Source organism: Struthio camelus, chromosome 10 (assembly GCF_040807025.1).
Source record: "Struthio camelus isolate bStrCam1 chromosome 10, bStrCam1.hap1, whole genome shotgun sequence".
Classification (NCBI taxonomy): Eukaryota; Metazoa; Chordata; class Aves; order Struthioniformes; family Struthionidae; genus Struthio; species Struthio camelus.
In genome coordinates this window covers 30146296-30174225 of record NC_090951.1, presented here as the reverse complement: position 1 = coordinate 30174225, position 27930 = coordinate 30146296, and the positions used below count along the sequence as shown (strand labels likewise).

Sequence of the window (27930 nt, the reverse complement as noted above, 5' to 3'; positions counted from 1 at the left end):
CCGCTGCCTGACAACCGGCCCCGCACAACAAACCTCGGCCCGCGCCCCGCCCCCGCCCGCCCGCCGCCCAATCGCGGCCGCCGCCCTCATCCGGGCCCACCCCCGCGCCCCGGCCAATCCAAGGCGCCGCTGAGCCCCCCCCCCGCTCTTCAACACCGCCTAGTGGCGCGGTTGCCCGGCCTCCGTGAACAGGCTCGGCCAATGGGAAGTGGGGGGGGGTTGCCTCAGCAACCGCAGAGCTGCTGGCCATTCACCACGCAGCTTCTTGGCGAAGCCCTTCGACCTCAGCCAATGAGGAGGGCGATCGGTTCAGCGGCGCGCTGAAGCTGTATTGCCGCCATTTTGCGGTGGGGCCTCGGCCTCTGTGCGGCCGGCGCGGCAGGGGAGGCGGCGGCCGGCAGGTCCTTGCCGGGCTCCTGCGCCTCGGAGCGCTGCGGCCGCCCTGGGGCCCTGCCCGGGGCTCCGCGCTGGGCGTCCCTGCGGGATGTCTTCCGTCCTCGGGTGCCGCTGGCGCGGCTGCGGTGGGAGCGGGCCTCCCGGGGACCCGGCTGGGCCCCCCCCCTCCCCCCCCCCCGGCGCGGCTTTTCGCCAGGCAGCGCTGGCACCTGCTCAGGGCCTCGCTAGCCGCCCTGTGTCTGTCTTGCCGCGGCCTCGGCTCGCTTTTCTCTTTTCACTCAGGACAGTGCTTACCAGGTGCTCTCAAAGTCCTTCTGAAATCAAGTTACATCATGTCTACTGGGGATTTCTCCGTAAAAGCCCCTTAGTATTTCTATAACACTTAAAATGGAGAGCTACCATAACACAAGAAGTTAACCTGCTGTGGTTAGTGCTGTATATCAGGTATAATGTCCTACTGTATTACAACAAAAGCATGTTTCTGCTTCCCTGCAACTGCAATGAGTGTAGGCTTTGTTAAAGATCCTAATTATAGGTCATTCCTTGAAGACTCCAGTTGTTTGGAACTGTAGCTAAAATCTGTAAAGTGTTTAAGGTGCCTGATGTGCTATAGGTGCCATACAAAGTTGTAGTCTTATCAGGTTCAGGAACTTGCAAAAATACTAATATGTGGCATGCCCGTCGTGGTTTCCATTTGGGGATCTCAGAGAATGATTATTAACCAAAACTCCTTTGATCTGAAATGCTTTTTGTGTTCCTCTTGATTTTTCACCCTGTCTGCCAACAATTGTGAACAGTGATTAGAGACATTCAGAGAGAAAACTAAAGACGTTAAAATTCAAAATTGGTCAATTTAAGTATTAGTCTTTGCTGGTTTTTGTAGTTAATAGCTCTAAATGAGATCAAAGAATTTTTATATTTGTTGAGAGCTGACAGGTTAAAAATCTTTGCTTGTACTGCTTATAAGATGAGATTATAATTACGATACCATTGGAATGTAAAAGAACCAACATTCCTAAATAATGCTGCTCCTGGTGTCAGCAGTTAGGGAGCAAGTTTCAGGAAGAAAAGGTCTACAATACAGAATACATAACGTTGTAGCAACTTCTGAAGCAGAACCTAAAGGTAAGCTGTCATTCAGACTGCAGTGTTCAACACTGCATATGTTGCATGAGAAGACAGCTTGCATTCCTACAGACTTTTGACGTAGTTATAGGTGGGCCTTAAAAGAGGGAAAAGAAAGAGAGAGTGTAGTGGTACAAGTTAATGCAAGAAAAATGTCACTAGGAAAACAGCTAACAAAAAAAATTCTGTCAAAGGCAACTTATTTGGAAATAAAGTACTAAAAATAAGAATTAAAGTACTTTGGGTTTAATATTCTCTACAATGAGGATCCCAACAAATTCTGGAGAAAGCCGCAGAAAGACTTTTAGCAGAATCTAATTAGTTAAGTAACAAATGATTTGTTGAAGGCATGTAGGAAAACCTTTCTATGTTTTTTGAGGGCATTTGTAACAGGCTTCAACACTGATTTCCAGTGTCGGGTGTGAGAGAATAAAGGAGAAATCAGGGATGACTGAGGTGCACTTTTAGGCGAGGGTCCTTGCGCAGTTTTTCTTCGAGAGCAAGGTATTTCTGTGGTGCCACCTGTTTTTCCCTAAGACAAGAAGGGGAGGAATGTCAGACAAAAACGGTAGCAGGGCATAGAATAGAATATTTTACAGAATACCTTCAGTGCTGAGTTTCTGGGAGTGTTAACTTGTAGATCTCCTCTGCACCCCTAGACATTGTATTCAGTCAGTCATTCTTTCCCATTACCTCTTGAGCCTCAAGGCTAGAACGCGGATACGGAACATGGTTTCAGAGCAATAGGCTAAGAAGTCAGCTTCGTCCTCCATGCTGAGCTGATTCTGGTTTTCCTGATACCACTGATCCTTCTTCTGCAGCTCCTCTACCTCCTGATGGGGAGTGAGCAACAAGAAATTGGGGGAATAGACAGGAGAGTGTGGAGCAAAAATACACAAAAGTGCAACTCAAAGTTCGGGAAGCCAAGCTGAAGGAAGCCATAAATAACAGTCATCTTATTTCCAAAACAGGAACCAAATTTGACCCTAGGGCTATTCCATCATTTGATCTCACTTTCTATCTAAAGACAGAAAAATATAAAGGCATGTTTATAGCTCTCTTAAAGTAATCAAAGGAGTCTTGTTTCTTGCCTGTTCTCAAAATTAAGAAATATGTGTTACCCTCCTGCCAGAGCAAAAGACGCTCCCGTAACATGCACATCCCAGCACAAGGCTGGGGATACCTTTTGTAAGTGAGCTTGGATGACGTTGGCCTTGTCAGTGAGACGACGCTTAAAATCAGTCAGGCAGTCTTCCCTGAGACGCAAGGCCTGCCACTTGCTCATTTTCTCTATATTGCCAATTTGAATCAGAAAAGGTGCTAGGTAATCCAGGTCCTGCTCCTCTTGTCCCAGGAGGTCATCCTCCATTAAATCATCCTGGAGGGGAAAGGATGAAAAGAGTCATGATCCCATTCACTTGTGTCCCAAACATCCTGTGATAAGGCAAAATAAGAGCAAAGGCCAAAACTCTTATACCCTGCTATGAAGGAAATATTAATGTTTCTTTTTCTTACAGTCTGACCAAAATTAATTACTGCTTTTCATTAGCTGTATCATACTAACTCTTTCCCAGTATGATTTTTATTCCATAGTTTACTTTCTACTGTGCTTTTTAACATCTCTCCTGTTTTCCTTGATTGTGGAGATATCTCTTCCGAAGAAAGTATTGTCCACGGAGTGGATATTGAGTGATATTAACCTGCTGGCTGGCAAATAGCTGGTTCTTGAATCTTTCCCTCTATTTTTGTTTCATGCCAGATGTGTTTGGCATGTAAAACCTAGTATTGCCTTTTATAAACTCTGTTCAGGAGACCTCTGTCCAAATCATCCAGAAGAAACATTCTGGAGACCTTGACAAATTACAAATAATTATTCCAGAATCTTTTTACATTTGTTCAGAATGTTCATAAGCCATTAATTCCTCAAGAGGTACCCTGGAACAAAATCAACTTTGCAAGTAATAATGAAAACCAAGTAAATATCTGAGCCATAGCTGAATAAAATTTACCCTAAGAAGTGCTTATTTTCCTAACAAAATGATCCTTGTTTGTAAAGGTGCAGCTTGGATTCAGTTACCACAGTCCTCCCATAATCCCTATTATAATGAACTAATCCTTGTTAATTTTTTTCTTTATTAACTAAAAAAATAAACTTACAGATTTTCTCTGTGATGTGTGTTTTTTCCAGCAAGACAGAAGGTCATGGCATGACCATGTTATATTTTCACCTGAAATCAACTGAAGCTGTGCTGCCTTTAAACTTGTTAGGGATTTGGTCCACTATGTTTTAATAATAGTAGAAGTTCTTCGGAGAGAATTCCTTAGAAAGAAAACCTTACTCTGGGTTTCCTTTGTATGTGTAATAAATACTGGGATTGATGACGTCTACCTACCGTGGCTTCATACTCTTGTCTTCTCTTTTCATTCCGCTCTGTATCATAAATTGAAACCGTCAATTTGATGTCTGCTTCTTCATCCTCACGGATCTTCAAAATTTCTAGCACCTTCCAAAAAACAAAAAACAGAAAAAAGACATCTTAGCTTTCCCACAAAATGACAACACTTTTACATGCTTGACCTGCTATCAGGACAGGTGCTATGTACAAGAACTATAGCGTAAGACCAAGTAAATTTTAGGTAAACATCTATGTGAATACGTTCATATCCTGCTGATAGGTCAATCTGATAATGGTCTTAATTTTAAAAGAGCGCTACACTATATGACATTTTGAATACGGTTATTGATATTATTCATTAATAATGCTCTTCTGGAGTCAGAATTTTGCCACTGGTTTTGAAATTGCACTGTTAGCTTTGGCTTATTTGCCTTAACAGGTTATACAGCAGAAGCAATGTGAACCTTCAGTCTGTTAATACATCAGGACTGAGAAATTGGGTGAGGTAGTTTGTGGAGTCACAGTTTATACCCTCCAAATCTCTGAAGAATGGACGTTTGCAACCTAGTTCTTAAATGTTAATAATATTCTGGGGTAACATTGTTGTGCATTCCCTCTCCAGCTCCTTCAGGAGTTCCTCTTCCTCATAAAATCTTTTTTTTAATCTTCAAATCCAATAGCTTTGCCCCCATCTGCAAGATTGAACGCATTCATTGTAAAGTGACTACAAAGCGTGCTGAAAATACGGATTTGTTACACAGATCCCTGTGTGATTAGCAGTACAAGCAATCTATTTTATAACTTATTTCCCTATAGTTGCTCCTACAAAAAAATCACTTCAACATTATGGCTATTCTACCTAGAAGTGCCTAACAACTAGATTTATATTAGATACAACTTCTTTGGCCATCATTTCTCTTTAGTCTTATCCATAGTCAAAAGGCAGATGCTGCAATTCATATGCTGTTAATTGCTCTCTGAAACTGTCTCCCTACCTGAGAATGATGAGTAAGAGCAGGATTTGGAAAGTGACTCCCCATAAAGATATTAAAGATACATCTTCACTGGACAATGACTTTGGTTGCAAGCTTTGTAATTCAGCACGGAGGGCAGTTTTGTGACACTGGAATTTTATTTTTATCACAGTTTATTCTGGGAATGCTTTGAAGACCACTGAGCTGAAACTGTTTCCACACCTGACTGAGTTTGACAGCAGTGTGGAGAACTCCCTCTTACCTCTGTTGCAGATTCCCAGACTTCGTGTTTCAGCTGCTTCTCTTCCTCTATTAACTTCTGCAACAATTTGTACAGATGGAGCAGCTTCTTGTCCGTCTCAGAGGATCCCACCTGGAAGGAGATAGGCTAGCGAAAGACTCTTTGGATGCATGGGACCAGGTACTCCACTAATATAAATTAGCATCATTCTGCTACAGTCAGTACAGTGACACTGATTTACACCACTGAAACATCTAACCCATGGTCAGTAGTTCATTGGACTTCATCTGGAATTTGAATCCACCAGTAATGTGAACCAGATTGCATGTCGCACTTCTTTGCTGATGCTGCTGTTATTTGGTTTGAACTAGTTTTACAGGGTTAGAGACGAAAGGACAGCACTCTAGCATTTGCATTCTGTGTGTTCTCCCCAATGAGAAATATGAACATTAAAAACAACTTACATAATATATAAATCCAGTACAATATAAATAATATAAATCTTATGCTTGCAATCTCTCCTTGATTTTCCTAAGCATAACTGTGCAGCATCACTGCAGAGCTTAGGTAGGCTTCTGTTCCTCATTACAGACTTATATCAATGATGATAGTGGCTTGACCCCCCCCCCCCACATGACAGTACCCCACTTGCTTGGAATATCTTTTGGTTAAGGCTTTCTATTTAGCAGCAATGCATTAAGCCTCAGGATCTTCTCTGTGTCTACTGGGTAAATTGTGAGATATTTAAGCAAGAACATGACACCAGAAGTCCACAGCAGAACTGGAATTAGAATCCAGGATACCTGCTTCTGCTTCTCTGCAGCAATCTCTTGTTTGAGAGAGAAAGGCAAAGGAAATTTCAGCTTCCCTACAATGAACCAGCAGGACTGAGCCCAACAGCTGCTGAAACAGCATCTTGCAGGATCTCAGTGGCTGTGTCTACGCTTCCTGAAGACCAAGCCTGGAAAGTTGACTGCAGGCACAGTTAGAGCAGGCCTTTCATGCTACACCAAGTCCTGCATGCCTAATCGCCTCCAGCATATTAGTGCATCCCCAGGGGTGTTCATGCTATCAGCCAGGAGGCTGTCTGGGAGGAAGGTGTGCAGATGGAGGACAGGTGGAGCTTTCACTGGCAGTTCACCTTCCTTCCGTGGCCTTGTGATCTAAAAATACCTTCAAGCTGTAAGTTGTTTTTCTCTGTACCTGGTATGTGATGCATGTTTCTGGGGTCATGATGATTTCATTTCCCTTCCTATCCCTCTCTGCCCCTTTGAGGAAATTCTTCTTTGAGGCAGTGATATATTTATCATTGAGGTGATATGTCAGATTGATTCTCTCCTCTGTGATCAGAAAGATACGTTCTGCTACATCTTCATCAGGAGGCTTTTCTGGGTTTCTGTGGAAACACTCCTTGATTTGCTAATGAGGCGTGGAAAAGAAGATGGCAGCCAGTTAGACAACACAGAAAAACTGCAAGATTTGTGGATAGCTGGGTAAAAACCCAAGGTAAAAGTTGGGCCTTTCTGTCTGGTCTGTGCTGGCATTTCTCAAGGGCTTGGCCCATGGCTATACTGTTCTTTTCTGTGACTGGGAAAAAGCACAATCAAAGCTGCTTAAAGCAATATGTAATATGAAGCTGCAGGAAGCATTGTATTTTGGAACACAACAAAGTTTCCCAGCTTCCCCAACACAGGGAAAAAAGCAAGAGCACTTTGGGTAATGGTCCAAAAGCATGCCACTGCATGGCTCTGTCTTAGCAGGTGAAGTGTCTGAGCCACATTGCCATGTGTCAGGTGTGGGTGTCCTGCTGTTCTCCAAATCAGATCTGACTAGAGGGAGAAGTAGATTAGCTGCTTGTAGCAACTGACTGCCTACAGTCAGAGTGATGGTGATCACCGGCATTTCACCCGGATCCCAAAATGTTACTAGTTTGAGGTCAGAATATGAAATCATGTGACTAGTTTTGAGTCTTGTGAACATTTCAATACAAAATCATAGCCAGGCTTTTTTTCCTCTGACTCATTTTCCAAGTCTCAGTTTCCTAGTTTCATTCTAGCTGCTTGATGCAGTTTGTGATGACAGGTCACACTGTGACTCTCTGTGTCAGGCAAGCAACTGCAAGACACAGCAACAAGGTTCAAGACACACAACACAGTTCAAGACACTTGAACAAGGCCTGGACATGTCATCTGATGTTTTGTCTTGGCTGTGCCCAGTGAAAATGAACCTAAAGTCTTAAACAGTACGTTTTGCAAAGTATAAATATCACAGTGACAATTATTTTTCTGTTCCTGTCTTGGCCGTACCACTATAGGCCGGGAGTTAATGTCAATTCTGGTGCCAGCCACATGTATTTTCTTCACTCTTTTGCCAAACTCCACGTGCCGGAAGTACAGGAAGTCATCCCGTCCAGTGAAGTATTCAGTCATCTCATTGGCATTTTCAATGCGTTTCTGGAGGCCATCAACTCGCGCCTCATTGTAAAACTCCATCGTATGTTCAGTCTCTGGCTCCATTGATGTATAGATGTGCGCTAAGGACATAGGAGAGATTGCATACATTTTCAGAGTCAATGATAATAATACTGGTGACCACAGGTTTGTCAAGAGGAAGTCTCATTTTCTTGACAAGCCAATAAATCACAAGGCTGATTATCTAGTGCATATAAGTGTCTGAGAAGGGAATGCTGCTCTGTGACAATATGTTATGGCCTGAGGATGGCAGAAGAGCTTTGAACGAAGCCTGCGCTCTGTTCTTTCAAAACCATGGACCAGCACAGCCTCTTGGTTTGAAATCCTGCTTTAGCAATAGATGTGATAGAAGGCTTTCTCTCTCCCAGCTGCACAACACTGAGAGACAGAACATAAAACTGAGGAGAAACTCTACTTTTGTCACCTCTACTGGTAAAAGTAAATTATATCACTATAGAGATTTTCTCTCTTACTGTGGAAAATAAGTCTTTTTCCTCTGTTATGCTGGAGGGGTAGGGCTCCCCAGGACTGGGAGAGCACCAACCCAACTCTCTCCTCTCCATTGGAGACCTCATTGTTATTAATCTAGGCAATTCATCCCAGAAGTTTGCAGTATTCCCCTCTGGGCTTTTGCCAGTGCTAGGAGGGATTCACATGAAGTCCCATCAGCTGCAGTTGCCTTAGCTGTCCAGATGAGCTGGAATACCTTTAAGACCTAGGAGGTGTCCTGGGTGGAAGTGTTCCGTGGTCAGCTGTGTTTGTCTGTTCACTTCTCTCATGTCCAACATGTCTTCCCGGTTTTTGAACCACTCCTTCACCTCCACTACTTTGGTATCTGGAAGGAGACGAACCATTTCACAGCCTTACATCAGCCTGTTGGAGATGGTAGGATTCATCTGATGCAATGCCAGTGTGTGGACAAGCACCCTATGCTGATACAGCCGGGGGAGACAGAGTCAATGTAGTCTCTGGAATTGTCCCTGTGCACAGAGACATTTTGTAGATGAATCCTAGGCTATATTTGATTAGATGAATTATATCTTAAAAGGCCTGTTCCTCTCCATCATCAAGAACTAGAGTGATTACCTCAGAGGGGAAAGGCAGCACTGCAGATATCTAAGGTTAGATGAGATAAATTCCATCCCGGATGTTTCATGATAGTATCAGGAGAGAAGGGAAATGAGATAGGGGCCTTGCTCTATCCAAGAGGGCTGGAGACAGGAGTTTCTATGTCCAGTTAGGAATCTGCATGGTTTCCTGGACCAGCTGTGTAAGAATAATGCTTTGGAGTACAGGAATATCCTTATTTACCCACACTACATAACTGCCTACATAACATAACCCATACTACATAACATAACCCATGAGAAGTCATGGGTCCTGTCAACACTGGTGGGAATAGCGATGCTACAGTTGTTGGGTCAGTTCAAACCAACCTTCTATTTCTCTGAAGAGTGAAAATCCAAGCAGTTGACCTGTGATTCTGAACAGCATCACTATTTGGCCATGAAGCAGATTCAGACTCTAGTAGGAAGCCCTACAAGTGCTGGAAAGCTTTGGGGACTTGATGGACAGTGAATGTGAAGATGTGTTTGGAGCTGTGGTAGATGAGCCCCTCACAAATGTGAAAGGAGGAGAGAAAGCACAAAAGAAATCCTGGCAGAAAGGGTTGCTCTGGTACCACATCCCCTCCTGTGCCTTCCCGTCCGCACACCCCATGCTGTGTTTGCTCACTGTGTTCAGCGTGTTCACTCATCTCTCTTACAGTGTGAGTCTGCATAGACAGCGAGGCGTTGGACCAGCCCATTTCTGTTCAGGTACGGTCTCCATTTCTCCAGTTTTGCTTTCTTGTACAGGATCACCTTCCTCCCCTGGGGACTGCGGGTCTCAAATTCTGCAGTGGGCAAGGACGGTGTCAGAAAGACTGATTCCCTTGTGCTCAGCCCCAGGAAAAGGATTTCAAGTGGGAGAAAGCCATGATCTAAGGGGAACCATGCATCTCTCAGTTGCATTCAGCTGTCTGTGAAGCTGTTCAGACCCTGCCTGTTGTACTTTAACATTAAAATAGTGACTAATCACTCTTTTCTCTCCTACAGCAGACATTAGGTAATGCATCAGTGGCAGTCCCCTGTGCATAATGCTATCAGAAAGCCTATCCCAGGTAAAATCACTCAGCTAGCAGGGAAACAGCCCCCTGGAATGTCTGAACAGTGTGTGTGGGTCTGGGGGAATTTCTCACCATGGATGAGACAGTGCAATGAGTGAAGGCATTCAAACCAATAGCTGTTGCATGCCTTGATATACTGCATTCACTGCTGTGGCTTGTCAGTCCTGAAGAGAGAACTCTTGAGTGAGATAAACAAAATGTCCTCTTTCCACTAAAAGTTTACCCGGGGTTAAGCAAAAGGCAAAGGAAAAATAAGTACCTCTGGGAGAAATCTGAATTGGGGCTACCCAGGATGGTGGCATGTCAAACCTCCTGTCTTCCTCCTCTTTTTCCTGTTGAAACAGAAGCAGAGATTTCCATTATTTGGCAGCTTCTCTTACTGTGCATTTTGGTTGTAAGGAATGCTGTGCTGCAATTAGATCCCAGCTCATGCAAGGCTGAGCTGGTCCTGAGCAACACAGTGGCACAGTTATGTAAGAGTTACATCAGCCATACATGCAGCCTGAGGACAGAGGCAAGCAGCACACTACACTTTTTACATGAAAGGGGAGCTTTATTGAATCCCCATACTGTCACTAGCACGTCCTGACCCCAGCATAAAGAAATGGCCTTCTCATGGTTGACAGTCATGCAGGACAGGGGATGAATGTGACAATCATCATTCAAACTAATGACCACTTTATTTTATATAGCCAATGGAAGGTGCTTTCCTCCCTGGTGATGGGCATGGGCTTAGAAGATTAGATAACAGAAGAGAATGTGCTGTTATCAGTGTTTCCCTGTCATGCTGTGCTGCTGTAATGCCTGTGTTATCACGTTGTGTTCTCCCACCAGGAGAACACAGCATTTTTTTTTTTTTTTAGCACACAGCATTTTTGGTGTATCAGAATATATATATTATTTCTACATTCTGCTGGCAACTCCACCCAGCAGCCAGGAGAGCAGGGTGCTGACCAGCAGAGAGAGAGAGAGCCCAGGAAAATTTCACTTTGGATTTTCTAATTTGAAAATTATTTCATCCCAACGTTCAGCACACTGGAATCTGGGTGCTAACCCCACATAGGCTTTTCTGAGCCACCAGAACTCAGCAGACTACAGAGATCCCCAGCCACTTAGGAGACCAGAAGTTCCACTGTGCTGCATGCTGTGACTGTGTCGCAGAGAGTGAATAGCACTTGGGGGATCTACTACAAAAACCATCAGAACTATTCAAGCTTGAGAAAAACGTATGTGCCAACCAAAATGTAGCTAGAGCAATTCTGATCCAACCTGGAGAGGGCAGCAGTTGCACAGGCACATACAGGCCCACAAACACACACCAGTTCCCTACAGCATCCCCACTGCAAGAGATCTATCATCTGGGTCACTCACCACACTGTCCATAATCCTGTCAAATAACTCTTCATCCTCCTCAACATCTGGGAGCAGCAGATGAGGCTTGTCGGTTTCCAAAAGCATGAATTCCCAGCGGACAGGGTCACCCAAGTCAAAGATGAGATCCTAGGCCATACAGAAGAAAGCCTCTTAGCTACAGAGCTGTCTCCTGCTCTGGAGGCTAAGGCCAAGAGCCTGACCCTAATCTGAATGCTGCTCCTCTACATCAGCAGTGCTCTGGATCTGGCTGGGTGTCAGAAAGTTTAAGGACTCCAGACAGACCTCACCCTGGATCTCAGTGAGGTGGTCTTGTCAGACCCTTGGCTGGCTAGTAGGACCCCAAAGGCTGCCCCTGTGCCAGGAAGGCTGCAGGAACCTTTCCTCAAAGTGCCTCTGCTACAGCTGACAGGAAGATGCTAGCAGCTCTTCTGTTCTGGGTCATGGATGGCACTGAGGTCATTCACTTGGGCCTAAAGGTTGCTCTAACTCAGACGCTGGCCTCCCAGACTTTATATCTGCTGCAGAATAGCTGAGGTATGGGAAGAGCCTCATGAAGATACCCCTGCCCTGAGCCAAACCTGACTGACTCAGAACATCCTCCACACTAAAAGCTGGGGAGGGAACGGGCATCTGGCCAGGCCTGACAACTGGTATGCTAGTACTGTTGTGAGGTTGGGTACCCCGCAGCCATAAGGTACATCCACAAGCCATTGGGTACATCCACAACCATAAGCCAGCTCTGCAGCAGTACAGGCCTTTGGGTTTAATAGGAGTGATCCTTATTTGCTAGCTCAGGTTCTGGGATGTGATGGAGTAGCTGCAGATACAGGACCTAGAGCCTATGTAACCAGAGCGATGTGACCAGAGCCAAGGCAGGGGGATGCAAAGTGGAAGCCTAGATTGCTGTGGATCTCAACTCTCCCAGGGCTCAGGTCAGCCCAACTGTCCATCAGCACAGGGATGTACAAGGGATGGTTACCTTGCAGCCGTTCCAGCAGTCCTGCATGTTCACCCAGTAGTTCCTGTGGTTCCAGACACTCTCGATACCAAGGAATTGCTCATCCGTGGTGCTGTGGCTGTTTCCTGTGAAGGGGTTGATGAAGAAGGTCTCTGGAACCTCCCTCTTCCCCGACAGAACCAAGACCCACGCATGCACCCGTAAGCCATACAAAGGGTCACGCTTGGGCTTCTCCATTTCCTGTAGAGCAGAGGACAGAGCAGTAATTATTGTCATTTTAATCCAACCCCCAAACAATCATATTCTCTCCTTCTCTGACGACTGCTAAAGATCTCCGGGCCCTTAACACTCTTCAAAACAGTGATGCAGTACATACCCAGTATATATTTGTATGCCACCTCACCCTGCGCTCCCATAGACCAAATGCTGATGGCTAAGGTCACGGGTGTTTCATACTTCAGGGATGGAGGGTGGTGAGCACCTTTCTTGGGTCAGCCACTACCTGTGTCTCAGCTGTTGCTCCTGGACTTTCAGAGTAGGATGAACCTTGCTGACTCATCATGGCTTTTTCCTCCTCTTCCCTTTCCTTTTTCTCTCTGGCAGCTTCAGTTTCTGCCTCCTTCTTGGCCTCCTGCTGAAGCTCAAACTTGCTCTGCAGGTCGGGGGGGGGCTTAACTCTATACTTGCTGGACTTCTTCTCTCCCTCTTCTGGAACCTGCCTCCGCAAAAGCAGGGTATTGCTGTGAAACCCAGCAGGGATCAAGGGAAGGGAGACAACATATGGCTTACAGGTGCCTTGTGGTTCAAGCATGGATGGGCCTAGTATTGCTGTGAAACCCAGCAGGGATCAAGGGAAGGGAGACAACATATGGCTTACAGGTACCTTGTGGTTCAAGCATGGATGGGCCTAGTATTGCTGTGAAACCCAGCAGGGATCAAGGGAAGGGAGACAACATATGGCTTACAGGTACCTTGTGGTTCAAGCATGGATGGGCCTAGTAAACCAACAGATATCCCAGAAAGCCTAATAAGCACTCACAGAAGAGCTTCATTCCATCTTGCAGCAAGGAAACATGGGATGCATCATGCTGCCAAGCTCTTGTCTTCCTGAGCCTGTTGTAGGCACTACATGGCCAAAACACAGACAAGCTATGGCCTCTCAAAATGAGCAACATGCTTGGAAAGCACATGGGATGATGGAGTTTGGGGCCCTGCAGCTTGCCCTTAGGCTTATCCTTACTTCAGCACAGTTATACCAGGGATGGCAGCTTCCCGGTCTGCAGCATGGTTCATCTTTCTTACTAGTGTTCTGGCTAACCAGAACCATCAAGCTGGGCTCCTCCCTGCCTTCTCGCTGCTGGGATCCTCACCTCCTGTGGCTTCCTGAGCAGTGGGCACACTTCCAGAGTCTCGTCCATGGTGCATATCTTGTGGGTGGCGTACCCATTCACACAGTAAGCGTCATACCCAGCTCCGATCAGCATGGAGCACAGCAGCACACTGAAGTCAAAGCAGTTCCCTCGATGGTACTTCAGGATGGTGGTTGGGGAATAGAGTGAACTGGGCTTGAAAGAGAGGGACATATGTTCTCAGTGCTTATATTGTGAAGGTGAAACATGCCACGGGCAAAGAGCAGGAGAAAGAGGAGGCATTGTCCTTTTCTCTGCACCTTTAACTCTGCATGTTATGTAAAATTCCCATATAAACCTATGGGAGTGACCACTTCCACAGACCCCGAATGTCCCTTCCAAAACAATCTAGGGAAATTCCCATCTCACCCCCAGTCTGGAGATGAACTGAACCATAGGGAGGGATGGGCAGGACAGACGAGGCAGACTGCTGAGACTCTAATGCCAACCACAACTCCAGGGTGGAGCTTACCTCCATCTCTAGCTAGTCAGCCTGCAGAGTTTCAAAGTAAAAGACCCATAAGCCAAATCGTAGTTTTAAAGGAGAGAACACATTCCCTTCTGGCTCTTATTGGTGACCAGGTAAAGCACAGAATCAATACGCACATAGCACACATATAGAGATTCTACATAAAGAGTCTGCTCCCAGGTCTCAAACTACACTTTAGGTGATCAGGACAGTCTCTGTCTGCTAAACAGAAACATGTTTTCTGTGGTCCCAAAGTGAACTCTGGGATTCTTGGAATACACTTGGCCCACATGGAGTTAGTGTGTAGATTGTCTGGGGCACTCTGCAAGGCATCAGCAGTCCTTGCTAGCAAAGAGAGTGGCCCCTTTGCTTTAGCTGATTGATTCACACCAGCCAAAAACTTGCCTCTGTTCTGGCATCATCCCTTCTTCCTTCTCTGGAAATCTCCCTTGAGCCACCTCAAAATATCGCAGGTATTGAGACAGAAATGTTGAAAGCCCCTAAAAACTGCTAACTGCTAACTGAGGTCTAGCATCTCCTAGCTTTCATATGCTCCTTCTTTCCAAGGTCTCTTGGTCTTGGAGGGAAAGCTTGACTGCCATTGCAACCCACAGCAGACCTGTTGGCCATCTGGGGTGACAGAAAGCAGGGTCAGGCCCAATAGGAATGGTGCATGTGCATGTAGTGGGAATATGGTTCCAAAAAGAGCGCACAGGGCCTATGAGAGTCAGGGTTTGGCCTAAGTATGGAGGGGATGTTGGAGGGGTCAAAGTCCAGTGTAAGCCGTGGCCCTGGAGTGTCTACATGGTGTCTGGCTACTGTTGCCTTGGCCATGGGGCTGTTTCTGATGGAACTGCAGCCCTTTCTTACTGGTGCGATAGGGGACTTGAGGGGCTCCATGGTGAGGTAATCAGAGACAAAGCTGGCACAGCCTTCCCAGTGGTACAGCTCTGTATAAGGCAGGAGGGTTGGTCTCACCGTTGTGCTCACAAACTTCTGTAGGGCAACAAGAAGACTTTGGTTAGCTAGCAGATTCCTGTCCCCTCTCCAAAGCTATCCTTAGACCACCCCTGGATGATGCAGCTCACATTCAGGACGTCCCTAGAGCATATCAACAGCATCGTTAGCCCTCCACACGCATTCTGAGATGGAAAACGCTTGGCTTTGAGAGGCCATCTGCTAAAGGACATTTCTGTTTGTCTGCGGCTAAATATTCAAACTCATCTCAGTCACATTACAGATGCGAGAGATTTCTGCTCTTCGTTTTCAAGTAAGACAAACAGCTACTGCTCTTTCCAGCTTCTACACCCTCTGGCATTTTTTGCTTTGCATGACATTGATACAAATGTTGGGGGAAGTTGATCCAAAGTAGCATGCTTGGGGGAGTATCAGATCCAGAACTAGACAGCAGCTGTGCAGCTTGGGCCCAGTTCTATTACAAATTCAAACCACAAACCTCCACGTGTAAATCTATCCTGAATAAATTCTGGGAACCTTGGAATACGACCTAAATCTGGATCCAAATTCCATAGCTCTGAGCCTGAGTCTGGGTAGAAACTCATATATTTCACATGTTTCTTTTACTTTCCTTCTTTATGTTTCTGTTGTCTTTCCTGTTTCCCACATGTCGTGTTGCAGGGCTGTTAGCTGCATGAGGCCTGCGTGTACACCGCTGCTGTGTCAGTGATCAGATGGGTTGGTGGATATGGACAGCTAGGGTATTACTGGGGTGCTGTGTGTCTCACTCACGTGTGTGCAGTGAGTGGGTTTCCATTCCCTTTGGCCAGGAGGGAGGGCAGATAGGGCTGCTGTCCTTACCCACTGCTCGGTACTAATGGAAGCTGATTGCCCCATGTGCTGTGGCCCAGCCTTCCACCATCCCGTACCTCCACACCACACTCATTGACTGGGTGAAGGAGAAGCGGCTCGCGGTCGGGGCAGAGGTGAGCGTACTGCTGAAGGAAGTTGTCGGCAATGCGTAGCAGCTTCTTTTCCTTTGAGGAATTTGTCTTGTAGGAAGATGGTAACTCGGACGTGTCAATGGAACTCCAGTCAAAATCGCTTCAAGGGCAGGAGGAGACAGAGAGAGACACAGGTAACAAGCAGAGAACGATTCAGGCAGAATGAGCCGCTGTGTAAATGCAGCCGAGACTTCCTGTTTCCCAGGGAAAAGTGGGGAATCATAGGCAAAGAAGCAGAATTTGAAGTAGGAAGGCATCAATTTTGACATAGCCAAGCTTCCCTGGAGTGATGGTGAACTGATATAGACCTAGAGGCTCGGGGAGATTGGTATATAATGTCTTGATAGAGCAGTGAACAGTTGAAAAAAAACTGTGTTATCTTCTTACTCACTCATGTGCCCACTTCTGGACAAACACATTTGGGATACCAGGCACACAGAAACATGCACATCCCTGCACATGGGGACCACACATGCCATTCACACATGTGCAGGCCCCCAGAAATGTTCCCCTCCCCACAGACTGCAAAGGGACATCCCTTGCTCATCACAATAAGGGAAAAACACATGCAACTTACGGTACATCATTTGGTGTGCAGGCTTGGTCTACAGACAACTTCCTCTCCACATCATGCTGTTTATCACTGATCTCCAAAGCTTTCAGCTCTTCTTCCTCTCTCTGCTCCTCTTCCTCATTCTCTTTTAGGACCTCCATCCTGCCTCCTCCTCGGCACTAGAGAAGAGTACAGAGCAGGGTGAGTTTGGGAGTGGGATCAGATATACAGTAATGCAGAAACACTCCCACAGTCTGGGCTGAATGATGTAGTGTGTGAGCATGGCTGAGGCATCCAGAAGCGCAGTTCCTATTTCTGCGACACAAAAGGACGAATGCTGAATTTGAATTTGGACTTGGCCCAGTGAATACATGGCTGAGAGGTGTTGCTTTGGAAATCAGGTGGCAGCATCAGGCTCAGGACCCTTTCACCCAGGCCTTGCCTCCAGCTGGCACCATTGCCAGCTGCTTCAGAGAAGTCGTGCCACCAGGGGCTCTGATGCCTTCCAAAACGCTTGACCTCTTTTACCTTTACTATGATAATTCTGCATGTTCCCAGGCCACCCTGGCCAAGGGAGGAGGAGGGCTATTCACCCCTGGCCTCCTGTCCAGGAGAAAACGGAGAGCCTTGCTCGGTGGGGCATCACACATCCCCAGGTTGCAGTCTCAGACCTCACTGTATCCCCCACTCCAGGGAGGTGCTGCCGGGTGGCAAGGGGCTCTGAAAATCAGCCAAGCACCTGGGCCCGGCTGGTCCTGCTCGCTGCTGGGCTGTGCTAGGCCGGGCTGGCAGCCCAGCGCTCTGCGGGGGCCTTAAGGGACGAGGAGTTTTTGCAGCAAAATAAACAGAGAAGAGCCACAGCCCAAGGACAGCACTATATATTGCAGGGAGTTTGAGGGTTGAGGAGGGGGCTGGGGTTGTTTTTTCCCCTCCCTTCTTGCGGTCAAACTGACCCCAGCGCGGAGGAGATAGCGCCTGAAAATGGAGACGCAGACCTTGTCTTTATCAGGCCGTGCTCGGGTGGCAAGTATGCCTGGCATGCAGGGAGGGGGCGGTGGGACGGCAGCCCCGCGGGGCCCGCAAGGACGGAGGGGTTGACCGGGGGGACCCGAGCGTCACGGCCACCTCACCGGCCCCCGCCCGCTGCCCCGCGGGGCCTGCGCCCCCAGCCCCGGCCGCCACCGCCGCCTCACCCTCCCGCTGCTCCCGGCGCTCCATGGCAACCGGCCCGCGTGCGCCGCAGAGCTGCCCTTGGCGCTGCCGCCCCAGCAGGCCCCGGGCCACCACCGGCCAGGCCACCGGCCACCCACGGCCCCAGGCGGGCCACCACCAGCTGCCCCCAGGCGGGCTGCCGGCCACCCACGGCCCCAGGCGGGCCACCACCAGCTGCCCCCAGGCGGGCTGCCGGCCACCCACGGCCCCAGGCGGGCCACCACCAGCTGCCCCCAGGCGGGCTGCCGGCCACCCACGGCCCCAGGCGGGCCACCACCGGCCAGGCCACCGGCCACCCACGGCCCCAGGCGGGCCACCACCAGCTGCCCCCAGGCGGGCCGCCGGCCACCCACGGCCCCAGGCGGGCCACCACCAGCTGCCCCCAGGCGGGCCGCCGGCCACCCACGGCCCCAGGCGGGCCACCACCAGCTGCCCCCAGCGGGCTGCCGGCCACCCACGGCCCCAGGCGGGCCACCACCAGCTGCCCCCAGCGGGCTGCCGGCCACCCACGGCCCCAGGCGGGCCACCACCGGCCACCCACGGCCCCAGGCGGGCCACCACCAGCTGCCCCCAGGCGGGCTGCCGGCCACCCGCAGCCCCAGCTGGGCCACCACCGGCTGGGCCACCGGCCACCCGCAGCCCCGGGCTGGCCACCCCCGGCTCTGAGGCCTCCTCAGGGCTCCCTGGGCTCGGCCGCCCCCAGCCACCGGCCACCCTGCCGCCGACCTGCCGCCCGCCCAAGCGTCTCCCAGCCGCTGGGCACGCGGCTCTTGCCCCCTTCCTCGCCTCGTCGTTTGGGCAGAAGGTGGGTTTCCTTTGGCATGCTGTCGTTCCCCCCCGCCTCTGGCAAATGTTTGTGCGAAACGAGTTGGGAACAGGCGGAAAGCATTGAGGACATGCTCCTCAGCAGCACCAGGGTGCACGGACCCCTGGGCAAGTGAGCAAACAGCCCCAACCCAACCATACCAGCTCAGTACTGCTTTGCCATCAGGTCCTCTGAAATGATGGGGCCGCCTTTAACCTCATGAGTTTTACTCTTTGCTTTTTAAAAAAAACCAAAAATCGTCATCCTTTTTCTTTGCTGCTTTCTAAGCCTGCAGGCTGCGCTACCTTTGCATCACTAAGTTATTAAACACAAGCATCACTGCTGGTTAATTCCTTTGTAAAATGTGTAATGCAAAGCAGAGTGTCTCACCCCAAATCTGGCAACAGGGACTTGCAGGAGGCTTTTGTTTTGTTTTTAATTATTAGTTCATTAGGCTCTCAGTTGGGTCAGGTTCTAAACAGTTTTGTTTTCTGGTTTTCATTGTGGTTAGGAAAACAAAATGCATCTAGCTGGCTATATTTTTGTAGCTGGTGTTCTATTGGACTGACTGTAGCAATTAAAACTCTAAGGGTGCACAGAATATAGCAAGCCATGCAATAAAAATGGTGAGAATATGGGCAAAGTTGCAGTTAGGCTGTTTTGAATTATTTTCATTTGAATATGTTTGCTATGTCCAGCAGTATCCTAGTTCATATAAAACATCATGAATCGTTTATTTGAGTGGCTGCTGTTCCTTGCAGGTTGTTATTTCCCAAATAAACATGAAGAATGGTAGGAGTAAGCCCTTATCCCTCTGTCCCTCACAGTATTTCTCACCAGATCTTACATTTCAGAAGTCATTAAAAAACAGCCAAAGCAAACGTACATGTGCTTGCTAAGCCATGTGCGTTTAGTACACAGTTATTTGGCGTTCTTCTGTGGGGCTCTGGGATCTATTGTTATTGCTGAGTGCAAAACAGGTTCCACAAAAACATTTGGATGCATAAAAACCTAGACTCTCGAGGATATTGCAAACACTTCTATGTGGCATCCTACCGGGGCCATAAATTGGCTGAGCATTCACAAGCTCTGAGCTAAGAGGAAGGTCTGTGCACAAGGATGAACATTTGGAGAGCTCTTTCCTTCCCAGCTGCTGCTGAAGGATGCTAGGGCGGCTCTTGTGCAATCGCTGAGAAAGCGTGTTTGCGTGGGGGAGCAGGATGAGCTGCTGGAAGGTGATATAAGGCGCGCGGCAGGGAGAACGAGAAGGACCCGTGGGCAGTTGTGGGTGGATGAGCTTAGATTGGCCTGGCAATGGTGAGTAGAATGACAACAGATGAAATCTTTCTGTTGAGGATGTTGGTGGGATCTCTCAGGATCACTACTCATGAAGTCACAGATTTCTTTTCCTAGAAAGCAATTTGCAAGTAGGCAGCAACTCCTGTCTCCTTAAAAAGGCAGACAGAGCTTCCTAAATCTGTCCAGATCATCATGCCGAGCTGGAGATGAAAGGGGTCATGATCCCATCACAGGGGGGCTCTTTGCCCAGTCCTTCCCGCCTGTGCAGAGGCAGCCAGGGCCAGGCTGGAGCACCCCCAGCTGCACAACCTTCCTGGCAGTTGGAATCAGTCTTCAGGGACTGTGCTTTGGGAGTAATGCCCTGCTGAGACAGGTGCTTCTACCTGGTGTTTTGGGTCTCAAGAGCTTTGCAAAGCAGGTAGCTTTGCTGCAATGACTAAGGAGCAAAGCTGGGAATAAATCCTCCTTGCCTAGATTTTTGGTGTTTGCAGCTGCTTCATATAGGCTGTGGGAATATACAGTTTGCTGCCAGATGGGGATGGAGGTTTTGCTCTTTACTTTGCCCTACTTTAAGCGCGCATGCAAAGTGCAGGACAAAGGCAGATCGGAGCATTGCTCTAGCCACCAGCCCAAGCTGACTCATATCCATGTTTCTGATAAGGACACTCCAGTTTCGAGGGCTCATCCAGCACCACAGTGTTAATTTCTCTAAAGAAACCTGTTATCTGACCTAGCAGGGGAGATTTGCTGGGGGAGGGAGTGAGACTTCATTGACTTTATCTGTGAGCAAGATAGAGGTGAGCTATAGGTTTTATAGCATACATTTTGGTTGTGTTCAAGGCTTTTTGTTTTAATCCCATTGTCTCCCTTGTTCTGAAAAAGGGTGACTGGAAAGGCAAGGATCCTCTTGCAAATTCTAAACTTCAAGAGAGAGCTATGGCAGTGGTGAGGAGAGTAGAAAACTCATTTCCTCTTTTGGGAGCCTGGATTTATGCCTCCACTGTGTGGTTTTACTCAAAGTGCTGTTTTGTACTGAAATACAGCTTTAACATTGTCAGCAGGGATGTGCTAACCTGAGATCTGGTTTCTCCCAACCCTTCTTTCTGACATAGCCCTTCAGGGTTCAGCTCTACACCATCTAAATTCAGGACAATATTTGGACCTTATCTTAGCCTAGTGGACTGAATGAGGGGTTTTGCCACCTGATTTCCAAAGGGGTTTTCCTGGCTCTTGCGCGTAGGAAATGGCTTTATGCCATTGAACTTGTAGTTATTACAGGAAATATAGTACAGAAATATAGTATGCTTGAGGGTTGGCTCTTTCTGAATGATTAACATCATCTCCAGCGAGCATGCTAGAAAACTGAGCAACCTGCTTCTTTTTACAGTATGGGACTGTGACATATTTGCTGCTGCTTCCTACCCTCTGTCTGGCTGTCTCTGAAGGCAACAAGAGTGAGTCGTCCTGTTTATTGTCCCTGCTGGGTTACAGCCAAGTAGTGTGGAAAGAAGAGGTCAAATCCTTACCTGATCTGTGTCTGGGTTGCTCGTTCAGGACACCACTGAAGCTGCTAAAGGGGGACAACAAAGTGATGCTCTGGAGGGCAGGAACTGGGAAGCCAAAGCAAAATAAGCAGACGCCTCAGGCACTCCATCCCAGCCATACATAGCCTAAAATCCATGGAGATGGGCACAGGCACTGCCCAGATTACAGACAAGGGAATTCAGCTGTGCTTAAAAGGGTCTGCCAAGTTCTCAGTCACACAAACATCCTTCTGGGCAAGCTGAGGTGGGAGGTTCTTCCTCAGATGTAATAGCACAGTGGCAATGTGACCCTGTTGTGGCTAGAAGCAGGTATCTCAGCCCTTGTGAGCTGGGCAGGGGGAATCACACTGCAGGGGGAGTTCACTCTAGTGCATCTTGTAGGGTAAATATTCTTGCTGCATTTCAACTTCCTCATATTGCTTTTGCTATAGCTGAACTGATGAGCCCAAAAGGCAGAAGGGAACAGTTTGCTATCCGCCTGAAGAGAAACCTGAATGCCTGCCTACCAAACCCATGCCAGCACCAGGGGGACTGCCAGGTGTTGGAGGACAGATCGATCTGCAACTGCAAACCAGGCTTCAGAGGGGCATTCTGCCAAGGTAAGGTAGGGGCTGGGGATGCCAGTGAGCCATTCCCAGTCTGTCCACAAGCACCAAAGGGAAGAGTGGAGGGGAGGATGCACTGGTGTTATCACTGTTCCTAGTCAACGAGGGCCTATGTCTCCACTGAGAGCCCCATGAGCACAATCTGGCTTCTGGTCCAGGTGCGTGCCTCCCCACCATGTCCTGACTGCAGGCTGGTATGAGCCCCAGCCACATGCCATTCTTCTCCTCCCCAAAAGTTTTAATTCCTGTATGAAGGAAACCTGGGCTGTCAAGAAGCTGTGCTGTGGTGTAGCTGTGTCAGGACACCAGGGCATGTTGCAGAGCACCGCTGCCTTGTGGGCTCAACACAGCCACATGGACTTCAGCATAGGTATAGTGAAGGCTCCTTCCAGGCACTGGTCAAAAGCTGTATCTTGTTCATCTGAAGCAGAGGATCACTGTCCCTGTCTGGTTTCCATGGCAGAGTGCAGTGATTCTGTAAAAGCCCCTGCAGGAGGGATTACACCCACAGCATCTGCGTTTAATGTCCTGAGCTTAAGAATGGTGTATGTTCAGAGTAGCAGTAGCTGTGGACCTTTGCAGGTCTTAGGCAGCCAATAGAAAATGTCAGAGTGATATTAACTTCTGCACGTTCCCAAAGGTTTGGTTTTTGCTTCTGTCCAGTGTCTCTGAAGGTGCCTAGCAGCAGCAGCCTCCAACAAGGCTAGAATGAAGGTCTATTGAGCTTGGTGGGACTGTACCATTCCATAGCTGACCTAGGGCTCCTTCAGGCCTCTTCCTTATTGCTATTGCAGATGGCTTTTTCCCCCAGATGTGGTACTGAAGTTGGCTTGCGAGGAAGAGCACATGAAGATGATGGTGAGGAAAGAGGTGTTTGAACTCCTGAAAATCCCCCAGGAGCTTGTCCACTTGAAGAACCAGGCGTGCAAGGTCTCAGAAAGGGAAGAAGAGGGCGAGTTATTCTTTGCAGCCATTCTCACAGGTGAAAACCACACTGCCTGTGGATCAGTGATTCAGGTGAGAATGCAGCACAGAGCCTGTCTGCATAGCCCTGAATTAAAAGCTGTGAGATAAGCAGCCATGCTGAGTAGTGACAGCAAGGGAAAATGCTGGTGGCTTTTCCTCTTATCTCATGGGCTGTAAAGCCCTTAGAAGGTTTCCATGAGGGCTATCAGAAGGCTTTTCTACCTCTGCCAAACTGCTGCTGGCAACACATCTTGCCCTGTTCAGCAAGGCATGGGAATCTCAGTGTGCTCTTTGCTAGATGATAACCACTCTTGTCTTTGTAGCAGCATCCTCTGAACTCTACAGTCCTGGCTATAGCCCACTGACCTCTCACCTAATTCTTCAGAGCACACTGCAGTGGTGGGACCTGTCACTTGCCAGGAGATGAGTCTGACATGGCCAGTCATGCAGTGGGAAGAGGCATGCCCTTCCCACTGCCCTGTGGGGTTGCCCTGTGCCTGGCTAGTTGGCCACTGTGAAGGGTTCCCTTGAGTTCAGGGCTCCCTAAATCACTTACCATGTTCTCACGGGCCAAGGATGACGCAGAGAAGCTGGTGCTCCAGCTCTATGTTGCATTGGACAGCTGTCTTACCTGGTGTCTGTATCCTGATTCCTACCTACTCCAGTGAAGATTTCCAGTAGCCCCTGAACATATGGTTTGAGCAGGCAAAACCCCAACAGACATCCAGAAGGCCTGGAGCAGAGGGTACCCAGCAATTTCCTACTGAATATACACAGTGAACCTGAAAAAGTTGCAACTCTGTCTGAATTTGGGCTTGGAGCTTTGTGTATGGTTTTAGGAGCAGTCTAGGGACTTTTTCTGTGTCGTTCCAGCAAAACAGCTCCCATGTGTCATACTCCAACATCATTGAGTCAGAGCGGAAAGCACATGGGGGTGTGATCTCCCGAAGTTTTCAGCTGGAGGTACATTTTGATTGTGTCTATGCCTACGAGCAGGTGGTGAAAGTGCCCTTCGCTCTCACCGCCATCGACAGGTGAGTAATTTACCTTACCTTGCCTTTGACATGGTATCTTTCAGCCTGTGGAAAAATAGATGCCTTCAATGAGATGATCTGCAAAGGCCTTGGGGAGGCAGTAAGGAGCTCTGAGAGCAATATCACATCACCGTTCCTCCCTCCTCTCATCCCAGAGAGGGCCCCAAATTAGATTTCAAGATAAGGCTGGAATCTGGACTGCCCCAAGGAGGGGGATATGCACATGCAATTTGCCTTCCTTCTACTTCCTCTATTGGAAACAAACTCGTGAAAAAATAAGGGGAGGGGCCTGGAAGACAACCCCACCTGACCCCTGTGGAGGTGCAGGTTGGGGGCTCCTTGGGTCACCTTTCTCCTAGCCCTCACTGCCCAGTACTTCAGTGGGAATCTTTGAGTAAAGCAGAGTCTGAGCAGAGTAGACCCAGGGCCATCCTTGCCTTTGTCCTCACTACACATGTACAAGGCTGGGAGGCAGCTCGGGGCCAGGCTCTCAATGAGATAGTAGGGCTCCACCTGGGAGGGAAGGGAGCAGAGGAATTTCCATGTGCAAAGAGTTAGTGCATGCAGGACCTTCATCTACACTAATGGCTTAACTTGTGCTATGCCCATCCTGCCTCATTCTCATTCTGTTCATGACCGCTCTGCTCCTTTTCTCTCAGGCTGGTGCAGTTTGTGGTCAAAGAAGGGCACTTCAACGTGACCATGAAACTTTACAAGACACCCTCCTACCTCCAGCCCTATCACCACCAGCCTGCAGCCATCCCCCTCACAGACACACTCTATGTCATGCTGAAGATAGAAGGGCAGCATCAGCTCAGGTACTTCCTCCTGAGTGTTGAGGACTGCTGGGCCACACCAAGTTCAGATCCCTATCAGGCTGTGCGGCATGAGCTCATCAAGAAGGGGTGAGTGGTGTCTCTAGTGTTCGTGGTCTCCTTGCCACAGGCATCACTAGCACAGTCACATGCCTTTGCTGGGTGCTGTGGACAGGTTGTTGCAAGGGAGCAGTGAGTCAGTCAAGTGTTTCCCAGGCTTGAACAGCTGGAACAGCCAACCCAGCAGATGAACCCCCTAACTGCTCTGAATTGAGCCCTTTTCTCCTAGTGTTGCTCTGCTTGCAGTTGGGCTGCCTTTCCTCAACAACACACCCAGCACCATTCCAAGCCCGCTGGGAAGGCAAAGGGCAAGGATGGAAGAGAAGGGCATTGCTGTGGTATGCAGAGAGGTCTACTAAAGAGGTCCATGTTACAGGTGGCAGTGGCCAAGCTAAAGCTAGTAATGTGGATATCCAGGACGTGAATCCCCCCCAGCCAGGCTCACTCCCACCTCACAGAACAGCTATGGCCACGCAGAGCAAGACACTAACCAGCTCCCTGCCCTGGTGGCAGCTCCTCCCTGTACTGGACACAGCATAGGGAGCCAAGGAAGCCTGTCCCCACAAGCACTGAGAAAGAAGTACTCCTGTTCAGCTCTGCCTGAAGGCTGTACCTTGTTCCTGTGTGCTCTGGTGCAAATTAGAACTGCCGGTACTGCACGCTGGGGTGCTTTCCCTCATTTTCCTCTGCTAACTCAGCTATCATGCCCCAGGTGTCCCCATGATGAGACGGTGACATACCTCAATGCCATTGGAGAGAGCACTATGGCCAAGTTCAGCTTCCAGATGTTTCAGTTTGTTGGTTACTCAGAGGTGTTCCTGCACTGCCGTGTTCGGCTGTGTCTCCCAGACAGCCCAGAGCCCTGTGCCAAGGTGAGCTCTCCCTGCTGTCTGCACTGTGCCCTGGCCTAGTAGAGGGAATCTCCCTTCTCTTGGCCTGCAGTTTGGAGAAAGGACTCTGCTCTGGCCTGGCCTCCAGTACCTCAGCACAATAAGCACTGCTGAACAACAGGGGCTCACCCCACGGCCCTGAACTAAAGTTACAAGGGCTTGCACGCACCAGGTGCTCCTTTTCCCCTTCTCTCCTGTGCATTGGGTGGCTGTGGGAGAAGACCTTTATGTTGGGACTTGGGGAGTTTCTAAAGGTTCCTTTAGAAACTAGCTCCTTTCTCATGGTCTGCAATATCAACTCTTCCCAGGCAGAAGCCCCAAATGTGCCTCTGCCAAGAGGAGAGCATTGGGACAGATCTTCCACTTAGCAGGCTAGTTGGGCAGGCTTCTCCCCTGCTCTCTGGTCCCATCTCCCTTCCCTTTGCTTTGTCAACAGCAATGCCCAAGGCACTCAAAGAGTAAGCGAGCACTGGCAGATGACTACAATAAGATTGTCTCCTATGGACCCATCCACCTGCTGGCTGCTCCCTCCTCAAAAGCAGAGACCCTCCACTCCAAGACTGATCAGAAGGACTTTGGGGGTATGTATGTCCCTCCAGGGAGGATGGAAACAGCTCAAAGACCCTTGCAACTGTCTAGGTAATGCCACATTATTTTAAAAGGGCTGTTAAAAACCACTGCACTGCACAGGAGCGTGGAGTCTTTCAGGTATCATTGCCATGTGCTGCGTGCTCCAGAAATCATACGAGCATAAAGAGACTAGTGCTGCATGAGCTGCTGCCAGATGAGGCATAGGACAGGCTCGGCATAAAAGCAGGGCTGAAAGGGATCAAGAGCCGGAAGGCTAGAGGTACTGCACCTGGGCAGTGAAGGCTGCTTTTTCAAAAATGGTGGACTTCAGCATCAACCCAGCAAGCCAGACTCCTCCTGAGAACTAAGGTCACTCTAGGAAAACCAAACAACAGTCCAGGAAGAGGGCTGGGGACAAACCCACCTACAATATAGCTCAGAAGAGGAGTGAAGGCCCAAACCTGAGCTAAAATGGAGCCATTGGGCAGAGGGTGTGGATGGAGGATCCAGGTGAGGCTGGTCAGGGCAATTAAAGCCTATTATCGCCCACAGGGCCCTGACAGACCTCCAGCCCCAGGGACTCTTACCCATCACAAGAGATGACCTCCTCTACTTGGCTCCTGTCCCAAAATTCCTGCCAGCTGGGAGATTCTGTATCATCACCCAGGCTCTGCTCAGGAGACCCAGATGCATAACCAACCTTTCTTCTCTTTGGCAGGACCCAACATGTGGCTTCCTGGGGGCCTAGTTCTGCTGTGTGTGCTTGGCGTGTTCACTGTGGCTGCTGTAGCCATCACCATGAAGAAACGAACAATGTAGAAAATAGCTGTTTCCAAATAAACATGGCAATAGCAAGTTGTCAGCTTTGCCTGCTTCTTAGCAGGGATTTGGGGGAAGGCGGCAACAGCTATTTTCAAATAGTGCTCAAAGAATGAGCCACATCAGGGGATTTTTGTTCCCTGCAGTACCCCTTGCACCTTCTCACCCTCTCCTGGCCCACATTGACTAGACTTGAAACATGCACCTGGGAAAGCTGAGGTATAGGGGCAGCACAAGGGGTAGAAGCAGGGCATGAAGCTGCCTCGTAGGGCTCCATCCATCTGGTGTGGGATTGGGCATGCTGCTGTGCTTTGTGGGATCCAGAGATACTAGCTGCAGCAAGCCCTGCTTCTGGGCTTTGCTTTGTGATTACAGGGAGCAAATGCAATAACTATTTTTCCCCAGAGTCTTTCTTACACTGGGAGGATGGTGGATTTGAGAAGTAGTAGTCATCACAGCTCAGAGCAGAGGAAAGAGACATTTCTAAAATGGTCTCATTTGTAGAGTAGAAATTTTCAGAACCCTTGAATGCAGGGGAGAGGTTCTTCCTTCCTGCTTTTTCCTCCCTGGAAAGAATCACCCAGAAGTGTGGGGCGATTGAAGTACTCACATTAGCTATTTGCCTACCAAAACTTGAATTCGCTTAGTTCTTTGTGACACAGATGATGTAGCATTAGCACAGAGAAAGTACTGCTCTGAACAGTGCGTGTGTGTGTGTGTGTGTGCGCGGCACACGCATATATTTCTTCCTTCTGAAGGATGGCAAATGGACCTATTGATAGAAAGATTTTTTTAAAATAAAGAAAATAAATATTGT

The 27930-nt window shown here is 48.7% G+C and overlaps 2 protein-coding genes across 14 annotated transcripts; one reads left to right on the top strand and one right to left on the bottom strand.

Annotated features, from left to right (window-relative positions):
- Positions 1 to 1726: 1726 nt before the first annotated feature.
- On the bottom strand, positions 1727 to 17765 carry DRC7 (dynein regulatory complex subunit 7). 4 transcript variants are annotated; one of them, XM_068955410.1, is made up of 18 exons: positions 17688 to 17765; positions 16519 to 16673; positions 15867 to 16041; positions 14851 to 14976; positions 13473 to 13667; positions 12605 to 12817; positions 12124 to 12342; positions 11142 to 11270; positions 10030 to 10102; positions 9369 to 9497; positions 8310 to 8438; positions 7439 to 7665; positions 6336 to 6551; positions 5154 to 5264; positions 3915 to 4025; positions 2705 to 2899; positions 2215 to 2354; positions 1727 to 2053 (listed from the first exon to the last, which is right to left on the bottom strand). In XM_068955410.1, the coding sequence occupies exons 2-18, from the start codon at positions 16653 to 16655 to the stop codon at positions 1963 to 1965; spliced, it is 2616 nt and encodes an 871-aa protein (XP_068811511.1). In that variant the 5' UTR covers positions 16656 to 16673; positions 17688 to 17765; the 3' UTR covers positions 1727 to 1962. The 4 variants fall into 4 exon arrangements, with proteins under 4 accessions (XP_068811511.1, XP_068811512.1, XP_068811515.1 ...); XM_068955411.1 differs by lacking the exon at positions 17688 to 17765 and adding an exon at positions 17234 to 17297; XM_068955414.1 differs by lacking the exon at positions 12605 to 12817.
- On the top strand, positions 17337 to 27907 carry LOC104138463 (uromodulin). 10 transcript variants are annotated; one of them, XM_068955421.1, is made up of 9 exons: positions 17337 to 17521; positions 21198 to 21264; positions 21786 to 21953; positions 22754 to 22976; positions 23799 to 23959; positions 24619 to 24864; positions 25547 to 25706; positions 26161 to 26305; positions 27013 to 27907. In XM_068955421.1, exons 3-9 carry the CDS (start codon positions 21868 to 21870, stop codon positions 27111 to 27113), a joined length of 1122 nt encoding a protein of 373 aa, XP_068811522.1. In that variant the 5' UTR covers positions 17337 to 17521; positions 21198 to 21264; positions 21786 to 21867; the 3' UTR covers positions 27114 to 27907. The 10 variants fall into 10 exon arrangements, with proteins under 10 accessions (XP_068811522.1, XP_068811517.1, XP_068811519.1 ...); XM_068955416.1 differs by having other exon boundaries at positions 17375 to 17517; positions 22771 to 22976; positions 27013 to 27155; XM_068955418.1 differs by having other exon boundaries at positions 17399 to 17521; positions 22771 to 22976; positions 27013 to 27155.
- Positions 27908 to 27930: the final 23 nt, after the last annotated feature.